The 21,720-nt window shown below is 39.7% G+C and overlaps 1 protein-coding gene across 5 annotated transcripts in view; it reads left to right on the top strand.

Moving 5' to 3' along the window:
- The window catches only part of atp2b3b (ATPase plasma membrane Ca2+ transporting 3b), a 62,014-nt gene that overhangs the window by 22,375 nt on the left and 17,919 nt on the right, over positions 1 to 21,720 (top strand). For 4 of the 5 annotated variants that reach the window (XM_052593578.1, XM_052593574.1, XM_052593575.1 and 1 more), the window contains exons 3-19: positions 6,712 to 6,909; positions 8,187 to 8,444; positions 8,715 to 8,840; positions 10,503 to 10,628; positions 12,532 to 12,573; positions 13,162 to 13,326; positions 15,142 to 15,356; positions 15,561 to 15,803; positions 16,477 to 16,718; positions 16,811 to 17,045; positions 17,128 to 17,307; positions 17,420 to 17,507; positions 18,182 to 18,288; positions 18,558 to 18,749; positions 19,782 to 19,995; positions 20,261 to 20,472; positions 20,680 to 20,787. In XM_052593578.1, the coding sequence (XP_052449538.1) occupies positions 6,712 to 6,909; positions 8,187 to 8,444; positions 8,715 to 8,840; positions 10,503 to 10,628; positions 12,532 to 12,573; positions 13,162 to 13,326; positions 15,142 to 15,356; positions 15,561 to 15,803; positions 16,477 to 16,718; positions 16,811 to 17,045; positions 17,128 to 17,307; positions 17,420 to 17,507; positions 18,182 to 18,288; positions 18,558 to 18,749; positions 19,782 to 19,995; positions 20,261 to 20,472; positions 20,680 to 20,787 (2,951 nt within the window). The remainder of the gene's footprint in view (positions 1 to 6,711; positions 6,910 to 8,186; positions 8,445 to 8,714; positions 8,841 to 10,502; positions 10,629 to 12,531; positions 12,574 to 13,161; positions 13,327 to 15,141; positions 15,357 to 15,560; positions 15,804 to 16,476; positions 16,719 to 16,810; positions 17,046 to 17,127; positions 17,308 to 17,419; positions 17,508 to 18,181; positions 18,289 to 18,557; positions 18,750 to 19,781; positions 19,996 to 20,260; positions 20,473 to 20,679; positions 20,788 to 21,720) is intronic. The other variant, XM_052593577.1, reaches the window with a different exon arrangement.

The raw sequence follows: 21,720 nt of genomic DNA, 5'->3' as shown, positions 1-21,720 counted from the left end.
ACAAAAATCATATAGATTGTATAGATCACTGTATAGGTATGGTTCCTTTGTGTCCTTGTTAAAACTTGAAAGGTCACCATTCATTTTACTTCTTATCAAATTTAAAATGAATGAATAAATAAATAAAAGATTCTAAATTTCTCTGCAAAATATCAGAAAGACATCAAGCAATACAGGTTTTGAACAACATGAGGGTGAGTAAATGATAGAATAAAACTTTACAATAAGGTCTCATTCGTTTGTTAATTCATTAGATAATGCAATGAGCAATGTTTTTCTTAAAGCATTTATTAATCTTTGTCAATGTTACTTAATAAAAACAGTGTTGCATAAAAGGGCATTAATAAATGTTAACAGATATTACTTCTGATTTGAAAAATGCATTAATAAATGCTGAAATTAACATTAACTAAAACTAATAAATGCTGTAGAAGAATTGTTTATTGTAAGTCCATGTTAACTGATGTTCTAAAGTGTTTCCGAAGTTTTGTTATTTTAAGGTGTACTGTCCCTTTAACACCTTCAGATAGCATAAGTCATCTTCATTCATCTTCTGTCCTTCCTGACTCTCTCTCTCTCTCTCTCTCTCTCTCTCTCTCTCTCTCGGAGTGTTGTATAATCATGCATTCAGTAATGGTAACAGCAAGGTTAGTGCTGAGTGCTGGTATGGAGTGACTGTGATCAGTATACAGTATAACCGCAGGAGCTCTTGCCAACAGTCGACCTGATGCTCTGACTCAGTGGCGGTATACATACCAGCCCATACATTCCTCCTTTGTCCACTTAAAGTATTTTCTGGTTGGATTGTCCTGTCCTTATATGTCCCTGAAGCATGTTCACTGCACACTCATAGACTGACGTCAATAGTGCCTCGTTCAGTCGAGCTGTAATGCTGGGTTTCACTCCGGGTGACTCCACTGACTTCAACACTGACTGAAAACATCATGATTTTTCTCTCAGGCTCTAAAAGACTCGCTGTCTGCAAAAACAGCTTCCACAGCAGACCAATCAAAAATCTATTATAAGGCTCACGCGGTCCGCACTGAATCAGTGACATCATCTGTAGCTGGGCAAAAAGGTGCTTGAAGACAGGAAGTTGAAGAGCAGCACGATTTGAGCTTGATGTCTTCATCACTATGGAAACTGCCCCAATCTATGAAAGACTGAGAGTAAGAGAAAGACTGAAAGACACTGGGCACATTTAACACAGTGTGTCTCGTGTCTTCATATCCATTTCTCTTTATCCTTCCTGTCTTCTCTCAGCCTCTCGTTCTGTATAGGAGCCCTTTGAAATGAGCAGAAACATGCGATTAATTATTTACATCAGAAATTCAATAGATGTGGCTCAGGCCGACTCTCATCGCTTCTTACTTTGGAATAAACTGCTTTAACAAATCGGTACATTCAAATACGCTTGGGTATTTTTGGTTATGTTTTATTGTATCGTACACATGCAATATATTGTGTTATTCAACTCGTCTTAGTGACCCTCATTTATATCTTTGAGATTGTAAGATGGCTAAATGTGTTGTTTGAATGCGTGGTGATAATAGGAAAGGGAAGCAGTGCATATGCTATTTAAGGTGTCTGATAGCTCCATAGTGTATTTAAAGCTAGAGAGAGTGTGTGTGTGTGTGTGTGTGTGTGTGTGTGCACTTTTGTGTGAAATGGTATTAGAGTTGTTCACTGTCGGAATCTGTGAACTCTATTCATATACATTTTTTTCAAGCTGTAAGTATTGGCTTCGTCCAAAGTGGACTGGTGAAATACTAGAAAAAAAAACTACTTTTTTACTTATTTGGTAAAAAGGCACCAATATAATGGGGACTTTTGGAATAGCATTTTTACTTTTTCTTTAACTACAAATGGCTTCACTAGTTTGGTTTAGTATTTGCATAACTGTTACCTAAGCCGCTGTGCAATGATCACCTTATTATTAACCTTGTAAACAGTTTACTTCAGTTTGAGTTGGGCTCCATCTTTCGCCACTGTGTTCTGTGACAAATGGCCTATAAAATGCTACAGTAGTTAATATGTTGACTTTGATGTGAAATTTCGAAAGCTTTTTCTGAAACCTTGAATTTTCTTAATCCGTCCTGTAGCTCAAACAGTAGAGCATCACGCTAGCAACACTAAGGTCATTGGTTTGATTTGCTGGGAAAGCAAGAACGGATCCAATGTAAATGTGCACCTTGAATTTAAGTCGCTTCAGATAAAAGTGTCCGCTAAAATGCATAAATATGCATAGCACCCTTAGTTGATGGAAACCTAGTCTGTATGGAGGAAAGGGAACAGCATGGATGATGAATTACACTAAACTAGCAAACTGTATTTGGTAGCTAGCTTGTTGCTTCAGTCTTTCTGAACACAATTCCAACATAATATGCGGTAATTATGACAAAGATAGTTGATTTAACTTTTTTATTAATGGAAATTAAGATATATTATTATAATTGATATTGATTTATATATTAAATGAATGACACAAGTCATTTTGTGATTTTTTTTGAGAAGTTTCAAAAAAAGTATATTCTTCAATAAAAGCAAGAATTAGTGCTGTTTATTAGGTATAACATATTGTTACTGCTCACAGAAAAGCAGATTGTGATTCCATCCTGTGAGAGGATATCAAGCATGTTGTTTTCAACCCATATTGTTTTCATCTGTCATGTGTCTCCTAGGTGACATCTTGTTTCTAGTCTCCTAGAAACAAGGTGCATGTTTCTGCATGAGTTTGTTGTGTTCAGAATGAAAGTCTGGTAGTATGTTATGGAATTGGGTTCCAAATTTTATTTTTAGTATTGCAAGCAACCTAGTAAAACATGCAAAACATTATAACTTATGATGGAATAAAATAATACAAATTAGTTGGGATAGATGGCTGAAATTTTTACAGCCTAGTAAAAAGTAAAATATTTAAAATGCATTTATTTTATATTTATTATAGTTTAAAACTATTTACTTACATATTGCTTGTATCTTACTGATGTACATATTATAATGAAACTTTATTTGAAGTACTGCTTGTGCACAGTGCACATTTCTTAATATTAAGCCTGAAATGTGTTTTTAGGTCACAATGGATGAGGATTGTATGATCTTTGAATAATATCGGTCTTTAAATGCAAGATATTTAAAGTACACTTGCAATAGTTCAACTTTAGCACAATAAAATATCCTTCAGTATATCTTTAGCTGGTCTTCAGCACTACTTCTGTACAATTAAAGTGCATTAAACACAAAATTAGTTGTTCAAATTTAGCAGACTTAGTAGACCAGTTTAGTATTGTCACGGTTTTACGCTGCCTGAAGGAACACGGAGTCGAGGATAAACGGAATAAGGTTTTTAATATATCCAACACAGGGGATATCCAACATGGAGCACAGAGGTAGACACACGTAAGTAGCAAGTGGTCACAAGTGAGCACAAGTGAGAAGACCCGACAAAACAGAACTGAAGGGACACGGCTTATGAACAACAGATAATTGGGGAAACACAGGTGGATGGAATCATTAAATTAACAGGGACATGGAACACATGAGGAAGATAATGGACACACCTGGAAAACTAAATCAAACACGGAAAGACAGAAACTGGGTCACGGGCAAAAACACATTAAATGAGTCCAGGTGTGTGACAGTACTCCCCCCTCCCGGTAGGTGCGTCCTCGCACCGTAGAAACAACAGGGGGAGGCGTAGGTGGGAACTTGGGAGGAGGTTCCGGTGGAGGACGGACTTCCAGGAGGGGGCCAGCAGACAGGGACCAAAGAAGGAGGAGCCAGGGAGGAGACGACGGAGGAAGGAGCCAGGGAGGAGACAGGAGCAGGAGGAGCCAGATGGTCCACCAGAGACCAGCCAGGACGGAGATCCAAGGTGGGGTCGACGGCGGGAGGAGCCATGGTGAAGGAAGGGTCGACGACACCAGGGGGCCGACAGGCGGAGACTGCACCGGTGGGTGAGGAGCCCAAGATGGAGCAGCACAGCCGCAGAGCCAGGGGGACGTCGAGGTTCCGGAGGGCCTAGGTGGAGCAGAAGGCTCAGGCGACCAAGGCGGAGGCAGGGTCCTGGCAGACCGCTGTGGAGCCGGAGCGACCGAGGATGGAGGTGGAACCGGAGGGAAGGAGGAGCCTGACAGAGCCGGAGGGATGGAGTGACGAGGTGGAACCAGAGGAGTGGAGTCCCGAGGCGGCGGATGGTCGACGACTGACCAAGGTGGAGCCGGAGGGACGAGGGAGCCCGGTGGAGCAGGTGGGATGACAGGCCACGGTGGAGACGAGGGAGCTAAGAGCCAAGGCGGAGCCGCTGGGTCGAAGGACCGAGGAGGAGTCCAGGGCTCGGAGGCTGGAGGCGGAGACAGGGCCTTAACACGCCAAGGCGGAGCTGGAGACTGGCAGTCCAGCGGCGAACCACCGCGCCCCGATGGCGCGGACTGAGGGTGAGCTGCGGGACTGACTGGCACCAGCAGGGATGGCGAGGAACTGGCTGGACTAGGAGGAGGAGAGAGGAGAAGGATGGGAGGAAGGACAGGAGGATCAGGACTGGACGGAACCAGCGAAAGAGGAGTAGAGGGACCAGCAGGTTTGGGAGGAGGCGGGAGAGGGAGGCTGGGAGGGAATACAGGAGACACAGAAGATTCAGAGCTGGGCGGAACCAGCGGAGACACAGAAGATTCAGAGCTGGGCGGAACCAGCGGAGACACAGAAGATTCAGAGCTGGGCGGAACCAGCGGAGACACAGAAGATTCAGAGCTGGGCGGAGCCAGCGGAGATACAGGAAACTCAGGGCTGGGCGGAACCAGCGGAGAAACAGAAAACTCAGGGCTGGGCGGAACCAGCGGAGAAACAGAAAACTCAGGGCTGGGCATAACCAGCGGAGAAACAGAAAACTCAGGGCTGGGCGTAACCAGCGGAGAAACAGAAAACTCAGGGCTGGGCGGAACCAGCGGAAATGGAGCAGAGGAAATGACTGGAGGAGGTAGGAGTGGGAGACTGAGAGGGTATACAGGGGAATCAGGGCTGGACGGAACCAGCGGGGAAACAGGAAAATTAGGGATTACCTCCATAGACCAGTCCATCAGATCCAGAGCTTGCTCCATATGACCTTCAGAGACTGTATACAGCTCACCCTCAGTCGTAGGAGTGTGGGCAGGGCTTTCCTCCACGCCCTCGATCTCCACGAGGACTCCCACGATGCACGGTGTTGCCGGCTCACACACCTGGTCAGTCGCGCTCTCGAGTTCCGGCTCCCTGTCAGTGGATGGCTCGGGCTCTGCGGCTGCGGTGGGCTCTGGCTCCGTGCGGCGTGATGGTGGCTGGCTGGTCTCTGGGTCGGGAGTGGGGCTGGCGAGGTCCTCTATGGGGCAGACGGTGAGAGGTGACCCATTTCTCGCCAGAGTCCACTCCACGTATGCGGCGAAATCCTCTCGAGGACCATCTTCGGACGACAACGCTCTGCATTTGGAGTTCAGGCTGGTGTTGTAGAAGGTGCAGAGCGCGCCGTCCGGGTAGCTGGTGGCATTAGCTAATAGGAAAAACTGTTTGGTATGGTCCTCGAGAGAACGTCCTTCCTGCTTCAGCAGGAGGATGAGGAATTCGGGACGATAGAGGGGATCCATAGACACTAAGAAACAAAAAGACTTTGAAAACACAAAAACAAAACGGAGGGAAAAAACACGCAGTTTTCTATTTTCTTTTTCGGGTCGGGTCCTCTGTCACGGATTTACGCTGCCTGAAGGAACACGGAGTCGAGGATAAACGGAATAAGGTTTTTAATATATCCAACACAGGGGATATCCAACATGGAGCACAGAGGTAGACACACGTAAGTAGCAAGTGGTCACAAGTGAGCACAAGTGAGAAGACCCGACAAAACAGAACTGAAGGGACACGGCTTATGAACAACAGATAATTGGGGAAACACAGGTGGATGGAATCATTAAATTAACAGGGACATGGAACACATGAGGAAGATAATGGACACACCTGGAAAACTAAATCAAACACGGAAAGACAGAAACTGGGTCACGGGCAAAAACACATTAAATGAGTCCAGGTGTGTGACAAGTATACTAATATATACAAATATATTTATTTTTCATTAGTGTTTTCTTAATATGAGAGCCTGCAAATGATATAGTCAGTAAGTTAAATGTTAAAATATATAATTTAGTTTATTCAGTTTAGACAAATATATATTTTTTTAATTTATATGAATTACTATATTATAAATTTCCAATGGTGACATTCTGTTTCAATTATCCCTTGGTTTTTTTATTTTATTACTTTATTTTTTATATATACAAATCGCACCCAGGCTGTATATCCTCGTCTTTAGATAGATATCAAGGATTTATCAGTAAAATTGTATAGTGCCCTTGTCAAAAGACATTAGTTTGGCCAAAAATGCTTTTTGGCAAAAGACATTAAGGCTAAAAACCATTAAAATCCATTGCGTCAAGAGCCAGACTGCAGATAGCAAACACAAGCAACTCATTCTTAATGACTGTTCAAAAACAATGTGTCCTGTATTGGGTAAAGCCAAATGTACAGGATGTTTCGAACCTTAACGGGAAATTCCCAGGCTCTGGGATGACAGAGGCACACCAAGTTCCTTAACGGTATATCCCACTCATTACCCTGGGGGTGAGGGTGCTCACGCATTGCAAAAGAATTGTCATGACCTCTGTTTGACTCTTCTTCTTTTCTTTTCAGGCTTGTCAGATAACCCGACAGATCTGGAGAAGCGCAGACAGACATTTGGACAAAACTTCATACCCCCGAAAAAGCCCAAGACTTTCCTTCAGCTGGTGTGGGAGGCATTACAAGACGTCACCCTCATCATCCTGGAGATTGCAGCCATCATCTCCCTCGGCCTGTCCTTCTATCAGCCACCCGGACACGAGAGCGAGGGTGAGAGAGAGAGGGAAGCTACACGGGGATGTTAGAGGGGTGAGGTGTGTAGAGGAAGGGAGTTAAAGACATGGTGTGGGTCGAGGGAGGAGGGAATGACGGATAGAGAGTGGGAGGGAAGACAGAGAGAACTGAATCAAGGGAGTGTGGGAGGAAAAAGGTGAGAATGAATGTGAGAAAATGGAGTGAGAAAAGAGGATGTCAAGCAAGAATGCAGAGAAAGAGAAAACCATTTTAGGGATGCTGGGGAAAAATAAACAGTAAAACATTCTGAAAGTTTTATACAATTGCATATTGAGTGGTGCATAACCTAAATGTCACTCTGCATAAAGAAGGGATAATCTACAACCAGCTGAGTATTATTGAAACAAACTCTCACAGGGTGAACAGATTTTTTATACCATTAGCCTTACTGCACGTTATTCTATTAGTTGCATGGCGATTTACTACTGTTTAATATATTTGTGGAAATATTTCTTTAAGATATCATAATAACGCTGCATTTTCTCAGACTCTGACTGTAGCATTTCTTTAAGGCCTTTTGATTCCGAACACTATATATGAACATTATAAATTACTTTACTGTCATTTTAATCAATTTCCCTATCAATTTAATTGCTCTTATTCTAGAAATTCCATTTCTTTAAGAATAATTTCCCAAACTTTAAAACTGATGTGTGAAGATATTAAAATAAATAAATAAATAATGAACCACACAAGCTTCAATCATCAGTTGCAAGATGGCAAACTTGAATTGGTATGAAACAAAAAAGAGACCACAGAGCAAATCGAAAGACATTAAAGACATGCTTATCTCAGTATCTGCAAAATAAGTGTTATCATGATATCTTAGTCTAGCTAATCAAAAGAGCTTTCCTTAACCGGATTGTGCTATGCTTGTTAGCTTGCAAACCGAAAACACAAAGAATTGTAAAGATTTTTTGCTTGTGTAATTTGTGTAATGTTTAAAATGTTAAAATCATATTTAATCCCTTTGATGTGATGTTTCAAATGACATTAATTAGCATGTTTTGGTGTTTAATAATAAATACATGCTCTATAATTTCTAATTAGGCACCAAAACAATCATCTCAGCCCATTAAAAGTCATCTCAGCTGGGGACCAAGAACCAGATAGCACACGTATGTCTCCAAGAAGCCTGTTAAAGAGCTCTTCATCTGAAAATAATTGCTCCCAACAAAAAGCAAACTTCAATCGATCAGTCAGAACCAAGTATTTCAGACGTCCATGTAATAATGAACTTCTAACCTCTGCAGGTTGTGGAGCTGGGGGAGTAGGAGTTGAAGATGAGGGGGAGGCAGAGGCAGGATGGATCGAAGGGGCGGCAATCCTACTATCCGTCATTTGCGTGGTGCTGGTGACGGCTTTCAATGACTGGAGTAAAGAGAAACAGTTCCGGGGACTGCAGAGCCGGATCGAGCTGGAGCAGCGATTCGCTGTGGTGCGCAATGGAAACGTCATCCAGATCCCCGTCGCAGAGATGGTGGTTGGGGACATGGCCCAGGTCAAATACGGTCAGTTTCCTGCTCTGCTGAGGCCGGAGAATGGAATAAATGCTGAGATTAGGCTTACCTCATCTAATATGAGGAAGGTGTGGATTAACACAGGGGTATTTTTAGACTAATGTTCACATTTCCACAAATCACGATTGGAACTCATTTGTTGATAATGTACTCTGTGCAATATAGCATTACTGGTAGGAACAGTGAATGCTTTTTGGCTTATTAAGGATGCTCTACTGATCACGGGATATTTATTTGTCCCAATTTTGTTTCCTCTTGCAGGTGACCTCCTACCTGCTGATGGGGTCCTGATTCAAGCAAATGACCTGAAAATCGACGAGAGCGCTTTAACCGGCGAATCAGATCATGTGCGGAAGTCGGCCGACAAGGACCCCATGCTTCTTTCTGGTAAGCATGCGTACGTGTGTGTGGATCACACAGTAGATTGCTAGATCATATTTAATGGTGGTTTCAAAATGATTTGTGTTTCGGTTCACAGTAAAGCTGAAACCTGAATGAATCATGCATCTCATGCTTCACTCTAAAACTCACAGCAATTTATTTATTTGCCTGCATTCAGTCAAAATGAAAGCTTTAACATCTGAAAATGAAGAAATTAAGATAAAAATAGTAACTATTATAAGTTTACAATATGCTATAAATAATTTGATTATATACTTGTTTTTACAATATAACTATATTGTTTAATATTTTATTTAATAATCTCAGTAAAGTACTGGTTATTAATTAACTACATGTAATTACTATATAGGGTTAGGATTAGGGTTTGGCTTATAGTCACATGCATGGAGTAATGCATAATTTATTGTTATTATAATAGGTAGCACATGTAACATAGGTAACAAGGACACCTTAAAATAAAGTGTTACCATATTCATTTTGACTTTAATCGTAATGTCTGTGAAACTTTTTTTTTTTTTTTTGTGGACATGACTTTGGAAGAAGGAGTTTAGAAAAGCGGTCAGTGTGGTGGAAGTTAACAAAATAACAAACTTTAACAAAAAAATAGATTCTAAATAAAGTCTTAAGGCCTGTTCACACAGAGTATGATAACAATAATTATACCTATAAAGTTTTAATAAATGCCTGATGCCTAGATAATAAAGTCCTTAACCAAGCTATGACAATATCAGTCTCTGGATTAATATATTTTATAAGATATTTTTCTCCTGCACATGAACAAAAAAGCATTGAAAGTTGATCGATTCTGACTGACTTTCAATGTTTTTTGCCTCAAAAAGAGTTTGAGCATTTAAAGTGGCAGGCAACATACAGTAACTGCAACACATTATTGTCTGTAGGTGTGAATGCTAATATTGTTATCTGTATAGGTATAATTCTTTAGGCTTGTAGCAAAGACTCGCTGTGAAGGTTGATGCCCATCACTTTCCTTAAGAGACCTTTCTTAAAAGTGTCTAAAGTAGTTTTGTATTCTCCTCTCGGCTGTGCTCCGTCAGCTGTCAGTCAGCAGCACGAAGCACCCAGAGTGTCCGCATTCTGTGTGTCAGAATAACTGAGATGCTGCAGTGGCATCCAGATGTTGTTAATTAGATCTGAGAATCTCTGTTTCCTGCTGTGAGCACTGGTGCATGCCCTCTCCCTTCCTCCATGCTATTCTTAGACACTTGGGATGATAACTCCATTCCCTTTATGAGGTTGTCCTACTCTACTGAAGATATTATTGAATAATATTCCAATTATATTTTTTTGTGAAGTTGATGCATGGAGGCTGTTGTTGTGCGCGGTCTGGAGTCAAATGCTAATGGTGTACTGCAGCAGGCCAGGCTGTCTGTATTTGTAGATAAAATAGTCAATGTCTAAATGGAATTCTTGAGAAAATGTGAAAATAATCACAGACATATGAGCTGCAATGACTTTTCTTTTTTTTTTTTTGGCCAATTTGAATTTGTGCACTAAATGTAAAATCAGTCAGTAGATTCTTGTCAAGGTAATTATAGATTAAGATTTTTAAACTGTAGGCTCTATATATATATATATTTATCATTTGTCTACATTGTGTCTTCTCCTAAATCTGTCTGTCTCTCTCAGGTACCCATGTGATGGAGGGATCAGGCAGGATGCTGGTAACTGCAGTTGGAGTCAACTCTCAGAGTGGCATCATATTCACTCTGCTGGGAGCCGGAGAAGGGGAGGAGGAGAAGAAAGAGAAAAAAGGTAGGTGTAAGAAGGAAGAGCATCAAACGCCAACCAAAAGACACCATAATACTCCGAGAAAATGCTGAGGCTAGTGTAGGATGTAGTGAGAATGACTGCACACGTTGTGAGTAGCACTACCAGACAGTGGAGAATGGAGAGAGAGGGGGTGGGAGATCCGTACATATAAGAGAGATGGGTTGGATATGAATGGAGGACCAGTGGGCTCGGAGCCTGCAGGAATATTTATGAATGGTAAGACGAGCAAGAGAGACAGGCAGATCTCTACTGCTGCAAACTTTATGGCTCCTGTCATGGGTAATTTAACCTGCAGCCAAACAGAGAGGAGACTGGAGTGAAGGGAATAGAGAAGGATTAGGAGTTATATTGGAAGAGGCCGATTAATTATTCAGAGAAAGGGAACGAGAGAGAGAGGGAGAGAGAGCAAAGGTTGGATGTGGGTGGATGAAGGATGAAGTGGCGCCATGTTCTGTTATGTGTCATCAGCCACGGAACGGACTTAGAAATGCTTCACAATCACAACTCCATCGTCGTTTTTGCTTTTGCGAAAGAGATTTGGAATATTTGTACATCATTTCTGATACCCATGACTGTAGATTAGTAGAATGCACATAGAGTATGACAAATAATGAAAGCAACCCTTTTATTATTCCACTACTCCACTATTTAAGATTTGAAGTTAAAATCTATTTGAATGCATGAGGGACAGTGTATATTTAGTTTTTTTTACACCCTTTTTTATATAAATATTCTACATTGTGCCTCAATTAGCAGGTGGCCATAAAATATACATAAATAAGAATTAGGGCTATCGATAAATTGATAAAATATTTACTTAATGTGTTGATAAATCACAATAACATTTTAGTTATTTTGTTGTTTTTGTCATTTTTAATAATTGTTTTTTAAATATGTATGTATATATTTTTATATATTTTTATTTAAGATTTAGTTTAAATTAATTAAGCTAAATTAAAATTATAAATGTTGCCTCGGCAACTAGCTTAAATAAAAATATTATTTTATTTCAGTTAACATTTATTTTATTTCAAGTAACATTTTCTTTCTTTATTTTTTATATTTTAGTTTCAGCTTTAGTTAACTATTATATAAATATTTGCTGATCAAAGCCCCCAAATTATGGTAATTAATAGATATTATATAAGAGTAACCTTAAAGATGAATATATTGATTGCTTAACAAAGTAGATTCAGTAGATTTGAGCTTTTATTCTTCCTGCAGTATTTTTTTTAATTATTGATCTACTGTATATCTCTGTCCGTCGCTCTGTGTTTAACAGTTTTTCAGCATCTTGCCCCATGAGTGCTGTATTTTAGGACACTAAACGTGAAATGTAGTTAAAACACATCTTAAGATCCCTCCGTTCTGTTCATTATCATCATTAATTTGTCTTTTCTTACTTCTACCACCACCCAATCCTAACAATTTCCCATGATCCCCTTCCTCCACACCTGCTCTATCCCTGTGTTTCGCTATCCAATCAGAGGACAGTAGTTACTCACTAACAGCTATGGCCAAACCGAGTGGCATCACCAATGGTAGGTAATGCACAGCCCTGTTGTTGTCCACTGGAGTTACAGAACACCTTCAGCATAGATGAAGTGACTACAATAAGCACTAAATAGAGTCGGATTAGCCCAGCTTGGAGCACATTCACAGGTTTAACATGTCATAGTTTAAGAGCTCAGCTCAATGTGTGTGCCATATGTTTGCGCTCGTGTGTCTGTTTCCATAGCTCTGTGCACTCTCATTTTCCCCACTCAAGAACACTGTGTGCCCTGTCTCTCATTCTGGCTCTGTCTGTCGCTTTTTATTCTCTTGTTCCCCCTCTATCTCTCTCTCTCTTTCTCTCTCTCTCTCTCTCTGTCTTTCTCTCTCACAGGCAAGCAGCCAGAGGCAGCTGTGGAGGCCAATCAGAATAAAGGTACCACAGTGATAGTAGAGTAGATGAATGGAGAGAATGAGGGGTTAATTATTTTCTTGTTGTGGAAAATTTCTTTTGACTCTTCAGTTACGCTGTTGCTATATGAGGATAGCAACGGGAAATATAATCGCTAATACCATGTATGCACACAGCCAGATACATAAAGAGGCAGAAACACACTCTTAGTGTAACATCACACTCGGTAGCTCAACGGTTCACACAACGCTTCCTTGCGTAGTACATTGTAACCGTAGATTCATTGTTTTCGGTGTCGAGAAAAAGCACCCAAACACATTTTGCTGAATAGTGCCAGCTCTGTAGAACTCGAGAACTTGTTTTGGTCCGACTCTAACCAGCTTCAGTGTTTATGCTGTGCGTCTTCACATTTGTCTTGCTTTCCTTCGTTGTGTGTCCCGGTGTATGTGTGTATACATCTTTGGGCGTAAAGAATCGGCGTGTGGCTTGAAGGTATTCAGAGCTTTGAATGAGTCTCGTTCATGCCGGTGGCCTCTCACGATGCCTCAGAGTTGTGACACGACAGATTTGTCGTCCATATGTAGTGACGCTAACTCATGTCCCACCCACCAGCCAAAAAGCAGGATGGAGCCGTTGCCATGGAGATGCAGCCTCTGAAGAGTGCGGAGGGTGGAGAAGTGGAGGAGAGAGAGAAGAAAAAATCCAACGTGCCCAAGAAGGAGAAGTCTGTACTGCAGGGCAAACTCACTAAACTGGCTGTACAGATTGGCAAAGCAGGTGCGTGGGACTTCATGTGGCCAATTACGAGGTGATGTCATACGCAAAGATAAATCACCTCAGTCTGACACACTTACACTCCGCTGATCCTATTGTCTTTTTTTTCTATCCACATACAAAGCTATATTCAGTATTGAAGAATGTTGCTTAAAGCAAAATGTGGTAACACTTTCTATGAAGCCAATATTTATAATGCATTATAAGGGTATTCTTAAGGCATTATAATTAATGCATAATGCATTATAAAAAAAACTTGTAATATGTAATGTATCATCTTATGAATATTCATAAGAACAGTTTTAATATTTTATAATATTTACTTACCTTTTAAGAGTATGATGATTTATAACACAATGAACATGTTGCATCCACTTTCACAATTGATTATATTTCTCATAGTTATAATGTATTATAAGTCTCATATCTTGCCATTTTTCTGAAGTTACTTTACTTAAAGAGGTCAAAGAGCACTTATAAGTAGTAGTAGTAATATAATAATAATAATAAAAATTATCTCAAAAAGCCATTAGATCAGATATCAGATCAGATGACTGTGTTATATGACACGGTGATTAGAGTATTAGTACTGTATGTCTGTTACTGTAAATATATGCTAACACTTTATTTTGATGCTCAACCAACAAATAAACTGACTATGCAAGTAAACTGTCTTTGCAAGTACGTCAGCTTGTTCTACCATACTAGATTCAACTATTCTTGAGCATACTAATACTCTAATGAGAGTTAGTTGGCATGTCGTTGCAAAGTTGCTTATAGTTGACTGATTAAGAGGATCATCAATAAAATGTAACCATATAAAACGTTGCATTTTTTTCAGTTGGATTATTAAGATCACATTAATTGATTAACATTAGCTCCACAGGAAACACTCAACATCTAACCACTCAGTACTGTGCAGATCTTAAATAAACAATGTCAAGATATAATTTAGTCCATTATACTGTAAATGAAGTAGATTTAATATGGTGTTCATTGTGTGTTATAAATAATCATACTCTTAAACTTATAACCACAAATATGTAATTATTATGATTATTGTTGTTATGTTTATTCTATCTTATTATAATATTTTTTTTATAATGCATTATGCATTCATTATAAAGCCTTAAGAATGCCCTTATAATGTATTATAAATATATGCTTCACAGAAAGTGTTAACCAAAAGGTTACTGTGACAGTATTCCATTACTTCTTTAAAAAAGTAACTATTTGTGCTAGATTTTTATTGAAAGGTAACATGTTAAATGACTTTTGTGCTATATTTTCTCATTGTTAACTGAAACACTTGCTAATTTTGTTTCATTGTTACTCTTTATGGGATAATATTGTCTTACTTTTGTTACATATTCTCTCAACAGTAGTCTCACTTTTAGCTGAGAGGAAGCCCTTCCTAAATGTGTTACATTGTTACTTGTTATGAAATATAACACATTACTTTTGTTATATGTTTTGGTGCTTTTGTTATTTTATGGGAAGTAACATTACATTTTGTGCTACATTTTCGAACTGTTAAAGGTGCTGTAGGGAACTTTTGTAAAAAAATATTTTTTACATATTTATTAAACCTGTCATTGTGACCTGACAGTAGAATATGAGACAGATAATCTGTGAAAAAAATCTGATATAAATAAAATAAATATATATATTTATCCCTATTTTTATTTTGCATTAAATAATCAGATATTATACTGTAATATTTATAAGTAATGCATTACTTTATTTGTTATTTATAGTCAATTAACTGACTATAGATTGATCTGCAAGTATTGATTTATTATACTGTTTTGTTTGAAGGTCTTGTGATGTCAGCCATTACAGTTATCATCCTGGTGCTGTACTTTGTGATCGAGACGTTTGTGGTGACAGGGAAGAAATGGTTGCCCGAGTGCACGCCCATCTACGTGCAGTATTTTGTCAAATTCTTTATCATCGGTGTGACTGTGCTAGTGGTAGCTGTGCCTGAGGGTCTTCCACTTGCTGTTACCATCTCCCTGGCCTATTCAGTTAAGGTGAGAAAGAAAAGGTGCACTTTGTGAGTGTGTAAAAAGCATATCAAATGTATTGTAGCGCTAACAGAATACATAAGCAAATTTGAACAAAATAAACACATTTTTCTCTGGATGTTTTTATTTATCATGTATAATTTTTTAGCATGTTTTGCTTTTGTCAGCACAGTTTTTCATCACCCACATCTTCTATTGCTGTTAATTCAGAAAATGATGAAGGACAATAACCTAGTGCGTCATTTGGATGCTTGCGAGACAATGGGCAACGCCACTGCCATCTGCTCTGACAAGACCGGCACCCTCACCACCAACCGCATGACTGTAGTGCAGTCCTTCATCAACGACCAGCACTTCCGTGAGATCCCCGACCCCAGCCAGATCAGCCCCAACACCCTAGAGATGTTAGTCAATGCCATATCTATCAACTGCGCTTATACCTCCAAGATCATGGTGAGATATTTGATATCATTCATTTATTATAATTTTTTTTTATTCTATTCAGCTAGTTTTAGCTGGTTAAGCCCTGGCTGAAATGATCTTCAGATGGTCTAGCTGGACTCCCAGCTGAGCCAAGTTACTTGCATGTAATCTGTTCATTTTACAGTACAAACACACAATAGGGTTTGCCAGAACTTTACTATAAAAAATATTTTTTTAGGGTTACATGATGAACTTAAATTTACTGTAAAAAAATTATGGTATATTCCATTAATTGATATAATGTTAATATTACATCCTACTACTGTTTTGTACTTGTATAATATACAGATAACCAAGTCTAAAATTTGTACAGTATTTTACTTTAAATGTACTTAAAATGTCCCAATTAAAGATTTTCTCAATATATAGTAAGTAAACTTGCTTGTTAACCAAATGACAGATAGTACCCTAGTATTTTTACAGTATTTTCCTGACAAAATTACAAACATTTTTTACAGTTCTGCTGGGAGACCAGTATGCCAGCTTTGGCTGGTAAGATTTATTTTTCAGGAGGGAAGCACTGTTAGCCTATTAAGAATTTACTGTTGTACTGACTTGTCAAATATAAATAGAAACGTCTTTAGTTCAGTTCTTTTCATAGTCTCTCCTCCCTGTTTCTTGCTTTATTTCAACTCTTTTTCAGCCACCGGATGTGGAAGGTGGTCTGCCCAAGCAGGTTGGTAATAAGACCGAGTGTGGTCTGCTGGGCTTCCTGCTGGACTTGAAGAGTGACTACGCCCCAGTGAGAGAGCAGATCCCAGAGGAGAAGCTTTACAAAGTCTACACTTTCAACTCTGTACGCAAGTCCATGAGCACTGTGGTGCAGATGCCGGATGGAAGTTTCCGGCTCTACAGTAAAGGAGCGTCTGAGATCCTTCTGAAGAAGTTAGTAAACCACAAAAATAGGAACTAAAACCATAACATTGTTGGTTGTCATTAAACCTCTTTTGTCCTTCCTGCTTTCTTTTCTACCTCAGGTGTTCCTCGATACTTGGTGCTAATGGTGAAGCACGCAGCTTCAAGCCACGGGACCGAGATGAGATGGTGAAGAAAGTGATCGAGCCCATGGCGTGTGAAGGCCTGCGGACCATCTGCATCGCTTACCGTGATCTTCCCTGCGACCCCGAGCCTGACTGGGATAACGAAGCTGAAATTGTCACCGATCTGACCTGCATCACAGTCGTTGGGATCGAGGATCCCGTTCGACCTGAGGTACAGTATGCAGTGAGAACCTGTTTCCTGGATCCTTGAAATGCTTTTTCTCTTTTCAAGCATTTCTCTGCTCCACCCGCAGGTCCCTGAAGCCATTCGCAAGTGTCAGAAGGCAGGCATCACTGTGCGCATGGTCACCGGCGACAACATCAACACAGCACGAGCTATTGCTGCCAAGTGTGGCATCATTCAGCCCGGGGATGACTTTCTGTGCCTGGAGGGTAAAGAATTCAACCGAAGAATCAGGAATGAGAAAGGAGAGGTTTGTGAAAATTGAATCTCAGGCATCTCAGCACCAAACCAATACAGACTAAACTGAATCATGAATGTCCATGCTCTGTGTACGTGCATGTGTGTGTGTGCCTGTGTTATAGATTGAGCAGGAGAGGATTGATAAGATCTGGCCTAAACTCAGAGTCCTTGCACGTTCCTCCCCCACAGACAAACACACACTCGTAAAAGGTGAAATACTCTTTCTGCTCATCATTCTCAAACCTAGACTCGCTTGAATCTTACTGGACCCTACCATGTACGGTATTATGCAGTGTCCAAAATTGTTAAACTTATATTATATTTATATTTTACACAAACATCTTTAGAACAAACAGATATCTAGATTATAGATTTTAGAGTCAGTAAGATTTTTTTATGTTCTCTTATGCTCACCAGAGATGCATTTGTTTTATTCCTGTGATGGCAAAGCTGAATTTTCAGCATCATTACTCCAGTCTTCAGTGTCACATGATCCTTCAGAAATCATGCTTATATGATTTGGTGCTCAAGAAGCAATATTTTATACTTCGTATTATTAATATTAAAATAAATAATGAATAGTATTTATTTCAAATATTAATATTTTGTAACATTATAAATCGATTTACTGTATGTTTTTATCCGTTTATGCATCCTAGCTGAATAAAAGAATTTTTTTTCAAAAAACAAACTAAACGAAAAAAATGTTGCAGAAGTGTATTTACATTGTAAATTTGACCCACAGTAGGGTTCAACATACAGTCAATAAAAATATATCAGACTGATGAATAAATGTTCTGTGGTGACAGAAGTTGTATTCAGTGATTGGTCAAGGTTATGTGCTAGCTGGTAATTGTTTGCTGGGTGATGATGCCATTGTGTAGGCATCATTGACAGCACTGTGCTGGAGCAGAGACAGGTGGTGGCCGTAACTGGTGATGGGACCAATGACGGGCCGGCTCTCAAGAAGGCAGATGTTGGCTTTGCGATGGTAAGAACATCTGACGAACACTTCCCTCTAATCTATTCATACATATTCATCCTTCCATCCAAGAGGTAGCTGAGAAATGAGTAATGGTAGGAGATGAATATTGATTTATTAGAAGCTCTACTTATATCATGTCCACCTAAAAAGGGTGTATAATAACACAGGAAGATCTCTGGTGAATAAAAGCCACTTTTCTCCAGTGAATCTGATTTTGATGCATGTATTACAGTACCTAAATCTCTTGCTCTCTCTCTCTCTCTCGCCGTCTCCAGGGTATAGCAGGCACTGATGTGGCTAAAGAAGCCTCTGACATCATCCTGACCGATGATAACTTCTCCAGCATTGTGAAGGCTGTCATGTGGGGGAGAAATGTGTATGACAGCATCTCCAAGTTCCTGCAGTTTCAGCTTACTGTCAATGTAGTGGCCGTCATCGTAGCTTTCACCGGAGCCTGCATTACACAGGTAGCACACACACACACGAACGGATGGGATTTTAGTATTATTAATATGCTATTATAGTATTATAGTATACTATAGTATATAGTATTATAGTATTATTTTTGTATTTTTAGCTTTCATTTTAGTTTTAGTGCTTTTGTGATGTGTCCGTTTTATCATTTAAAAAAAAGAATTCTACATAGCTTTAATTTTATTTCTGTTTTAGTAACTCATTGCTTCAACTTAAATGTATTTATTATTTTAGTTCAAGTTTTTATGGAGTATTTGTTTTCTTCAATTAAGCTCAGTTGACAGCATTTGTGGTACAGGGTTGTTTAGCTCAAAAAATTATTTCAAATCGTCCCTCAGAAATTCAGGTTGTGTTACAAAAGCACTTGCAGTCATTTTTCTGTTAAAACGTGTAATTTTAGGTGCTCGTCACTTTATATTTGTAATATTCGAGTTTTAGGTATCAGGTTATCATGTCAATGAAGTTGTAAAATTGGACATACTATTGAAACAGTGAGTATTGTAATGTTGACTAATTAATTTACTCAATATTTAAATGGGGGGGAAGGGGGGCACATTAAATTAATTTTGTGGTATCAACAATATACTGTGAATTTAGCTTAACATATTGCACTGGAAATATTCCTTTAGAGGTTCCCCTGCATGACTTGTTATTGCTTATAGGCAGCTCCTGTTGCGGTTAATAATTCATTTACAAATGCAAATGATTTGAAACAACTGAAGGGAGGGCAAGGGAAATTCACTCACTTCAAACATTGCGTCCCCCCAAATCTACTCCTGAGAGGAGTGCCCTTTGTCTTAGCCTGTAGCGTTGTGCTAAGTGAGAGATGGCCACTCTAGATTGCTGATAGCTGTGTCATGCAGGTTAAGAGAACTGACTGCAATACACCTCTCAAGATCATAGCCCGATGAAGGAAGTTATAATAAAACCAGCCACTGAGCCTCCAGCTGGAGACTGGTGGTACTGCACACACTTCACTGGCCGAGAGCATTATTCAGTAACTTCATCTGCGTGTTTGTGTGTAGGACTCTCCACTAAAAGCAGTACAGATGTTGTGGGTCAATCTGATCATGGACACATTTGCCTCTTTGGCTCTTGCTACTGAGCCGCCCACTGAATCTCTGCTGCTTAGGAAACCCTACGGGCGCAACAACCCCCTCATCTCGCTCACAATGATGAAGAACATCCTGGGTCATGGAGTCTATCAGCTCGTCATCATCTTCACCCTGCTGTTTGTCGGTAGGACAGAGAGTTCAAGCATCAAAATGTGCTCTTTTGCATTATTTATAAGATGAATAATAGCTTACAATTCAGACTTAACATTATAGCGTATGCTAAGTGGCATATACTTACATATTAATTTAGCAGATGTTCTGAGAGGGCAAGCAATGCTAGAGTAAGCAACTGATCTAAAGGGGAAAAAATTAGTGCATGCTGAGTGCACCTTTAAAACTTTTAAGAACAGTTTAATTTTGTATGCCTTCATCTCTTTCATCCTAACAAGGAGAGAAAATCTTCGACATCGACTGCGGCCGTAACGCCCCCTTACACTCACCCCCATCTGAACACTACACCATCATCTTCAACACCTTCGTCCTGATGCAGCTCTTCAACGAGATCAACGCTCGCAAGATTCACGGCGAAAGGAACGTGTTCGACGGCATCTTCAGGAACCCTATCTTCTGCAGCATTGTCCTGGGAACATTTGGAGTGCAGGTCCGGGATACTGTCTGCATTGTGCTCTATGAGCAGATTCTTCAGATTTCTGCAGAATGTGTACCCCAATGATTACAAAGTTCTGCACACCACAAAAGATTTTTAATCAGTATTTTTGTATTATTTGCCTATTGAAAAATCACTTGATTTCCACTGTGCTGAGTAAGTAAGTGTTGACTTTGTTTTGTTCTGTTGATCTGTGTACAGATTGTGATCGTGCAGTTTGGAGGCAAGCCCTTCAGCTGCGCCCCTCTCAATCTGGAGCAATGGTTGTGGTGTCTCTTCGTGGGAGTTGGAGAACTGCTGTGGGGTCAGGTAGGACAGCACGAGACAAAGAGAACAACTAAAAAGATCTTTGTGTGGCTGAAGGTGTCGGGTAGTTCATCAAGTTTCTGATTTTTCATATGAAAATATGATTTATATATGACTTTTCGCCCAAAGAATCTGATTTATTATCTGATATTTGGCCAGTTTGAAATTATTGCATCCACTGATAACTTTGCTAGACTGCCTTATATCCTTTTCCTTATGCGTTTGGTTACTTTAAGAAAATATTAAATGTCAATTATTTTGTGTGCATCTAATATACTTTCCTTTTTAATTGTATTATACAGCACACAACATGACCACAAGTATGTGAACACCCAAACTGTGTGCCACGTGTGATTTATTTTAAACCAGTGTTCATTAATTGGGACTTGTATTGCTACAACAGCTTCTACTCTTCAGGGATGGCTTTTTTCTACTAGATGTTGGAACATAGCTGTGCAAATTTGCTCCCATTAAGACTCAAGAGCATCAGTGAGGTCAGGCACTGATGCTGGGTAATGAGGTCTGGCTCATACCGAATTCATCCCATGGGTGTTCAGTTGGGTTCAAGTTCTCACACACCAGACTCAGTGCAGCATTTTTTTGGTGGACAAGCACTTTGGTTCTTATCCTACTGTGAATATTTGTCAGTGGATTCATGATTGATTTTATGCATGTGAAATTTCTCATGAATGGGTGTAGCCAAAATAGACAAACACATTAAAGGTGCTAAAAGTAATTTTTAATAGATTGCTATCCCATTGCCTGACAGGTATTACAGACCACAGATTGATTGTTTAACCAGTCAAAGCCAAGTTTTATTTATTTTTTTACATATATACTTCAATCATTTTGCATATTCTTAGGACGGCTCCTGCAATATGTGCAACAGGAAGGAACTGGATTATGCAAGTTAAGCACCAATTCCAGCTTCATAAG

The sequence above is a fragment of the Carassius gibelio genome, chromosome B23 (assembly GCF_023724105.1).
Source record: "Carassius gibelio isolate Cgi1373 ecotype wild population from Czech Republic chromosome B23, carGib1.2-hapl.c, whole genome shotgun sequence".
NCBI lineage: Eukaryota > Metazoa > Chordata > Actinopteri > Cypriniformes > Cyprinidae > Carassius > Carassius gibelio.
This window is presented reverse-complemented; position numbering and strand designations above follow the sequence as displayed.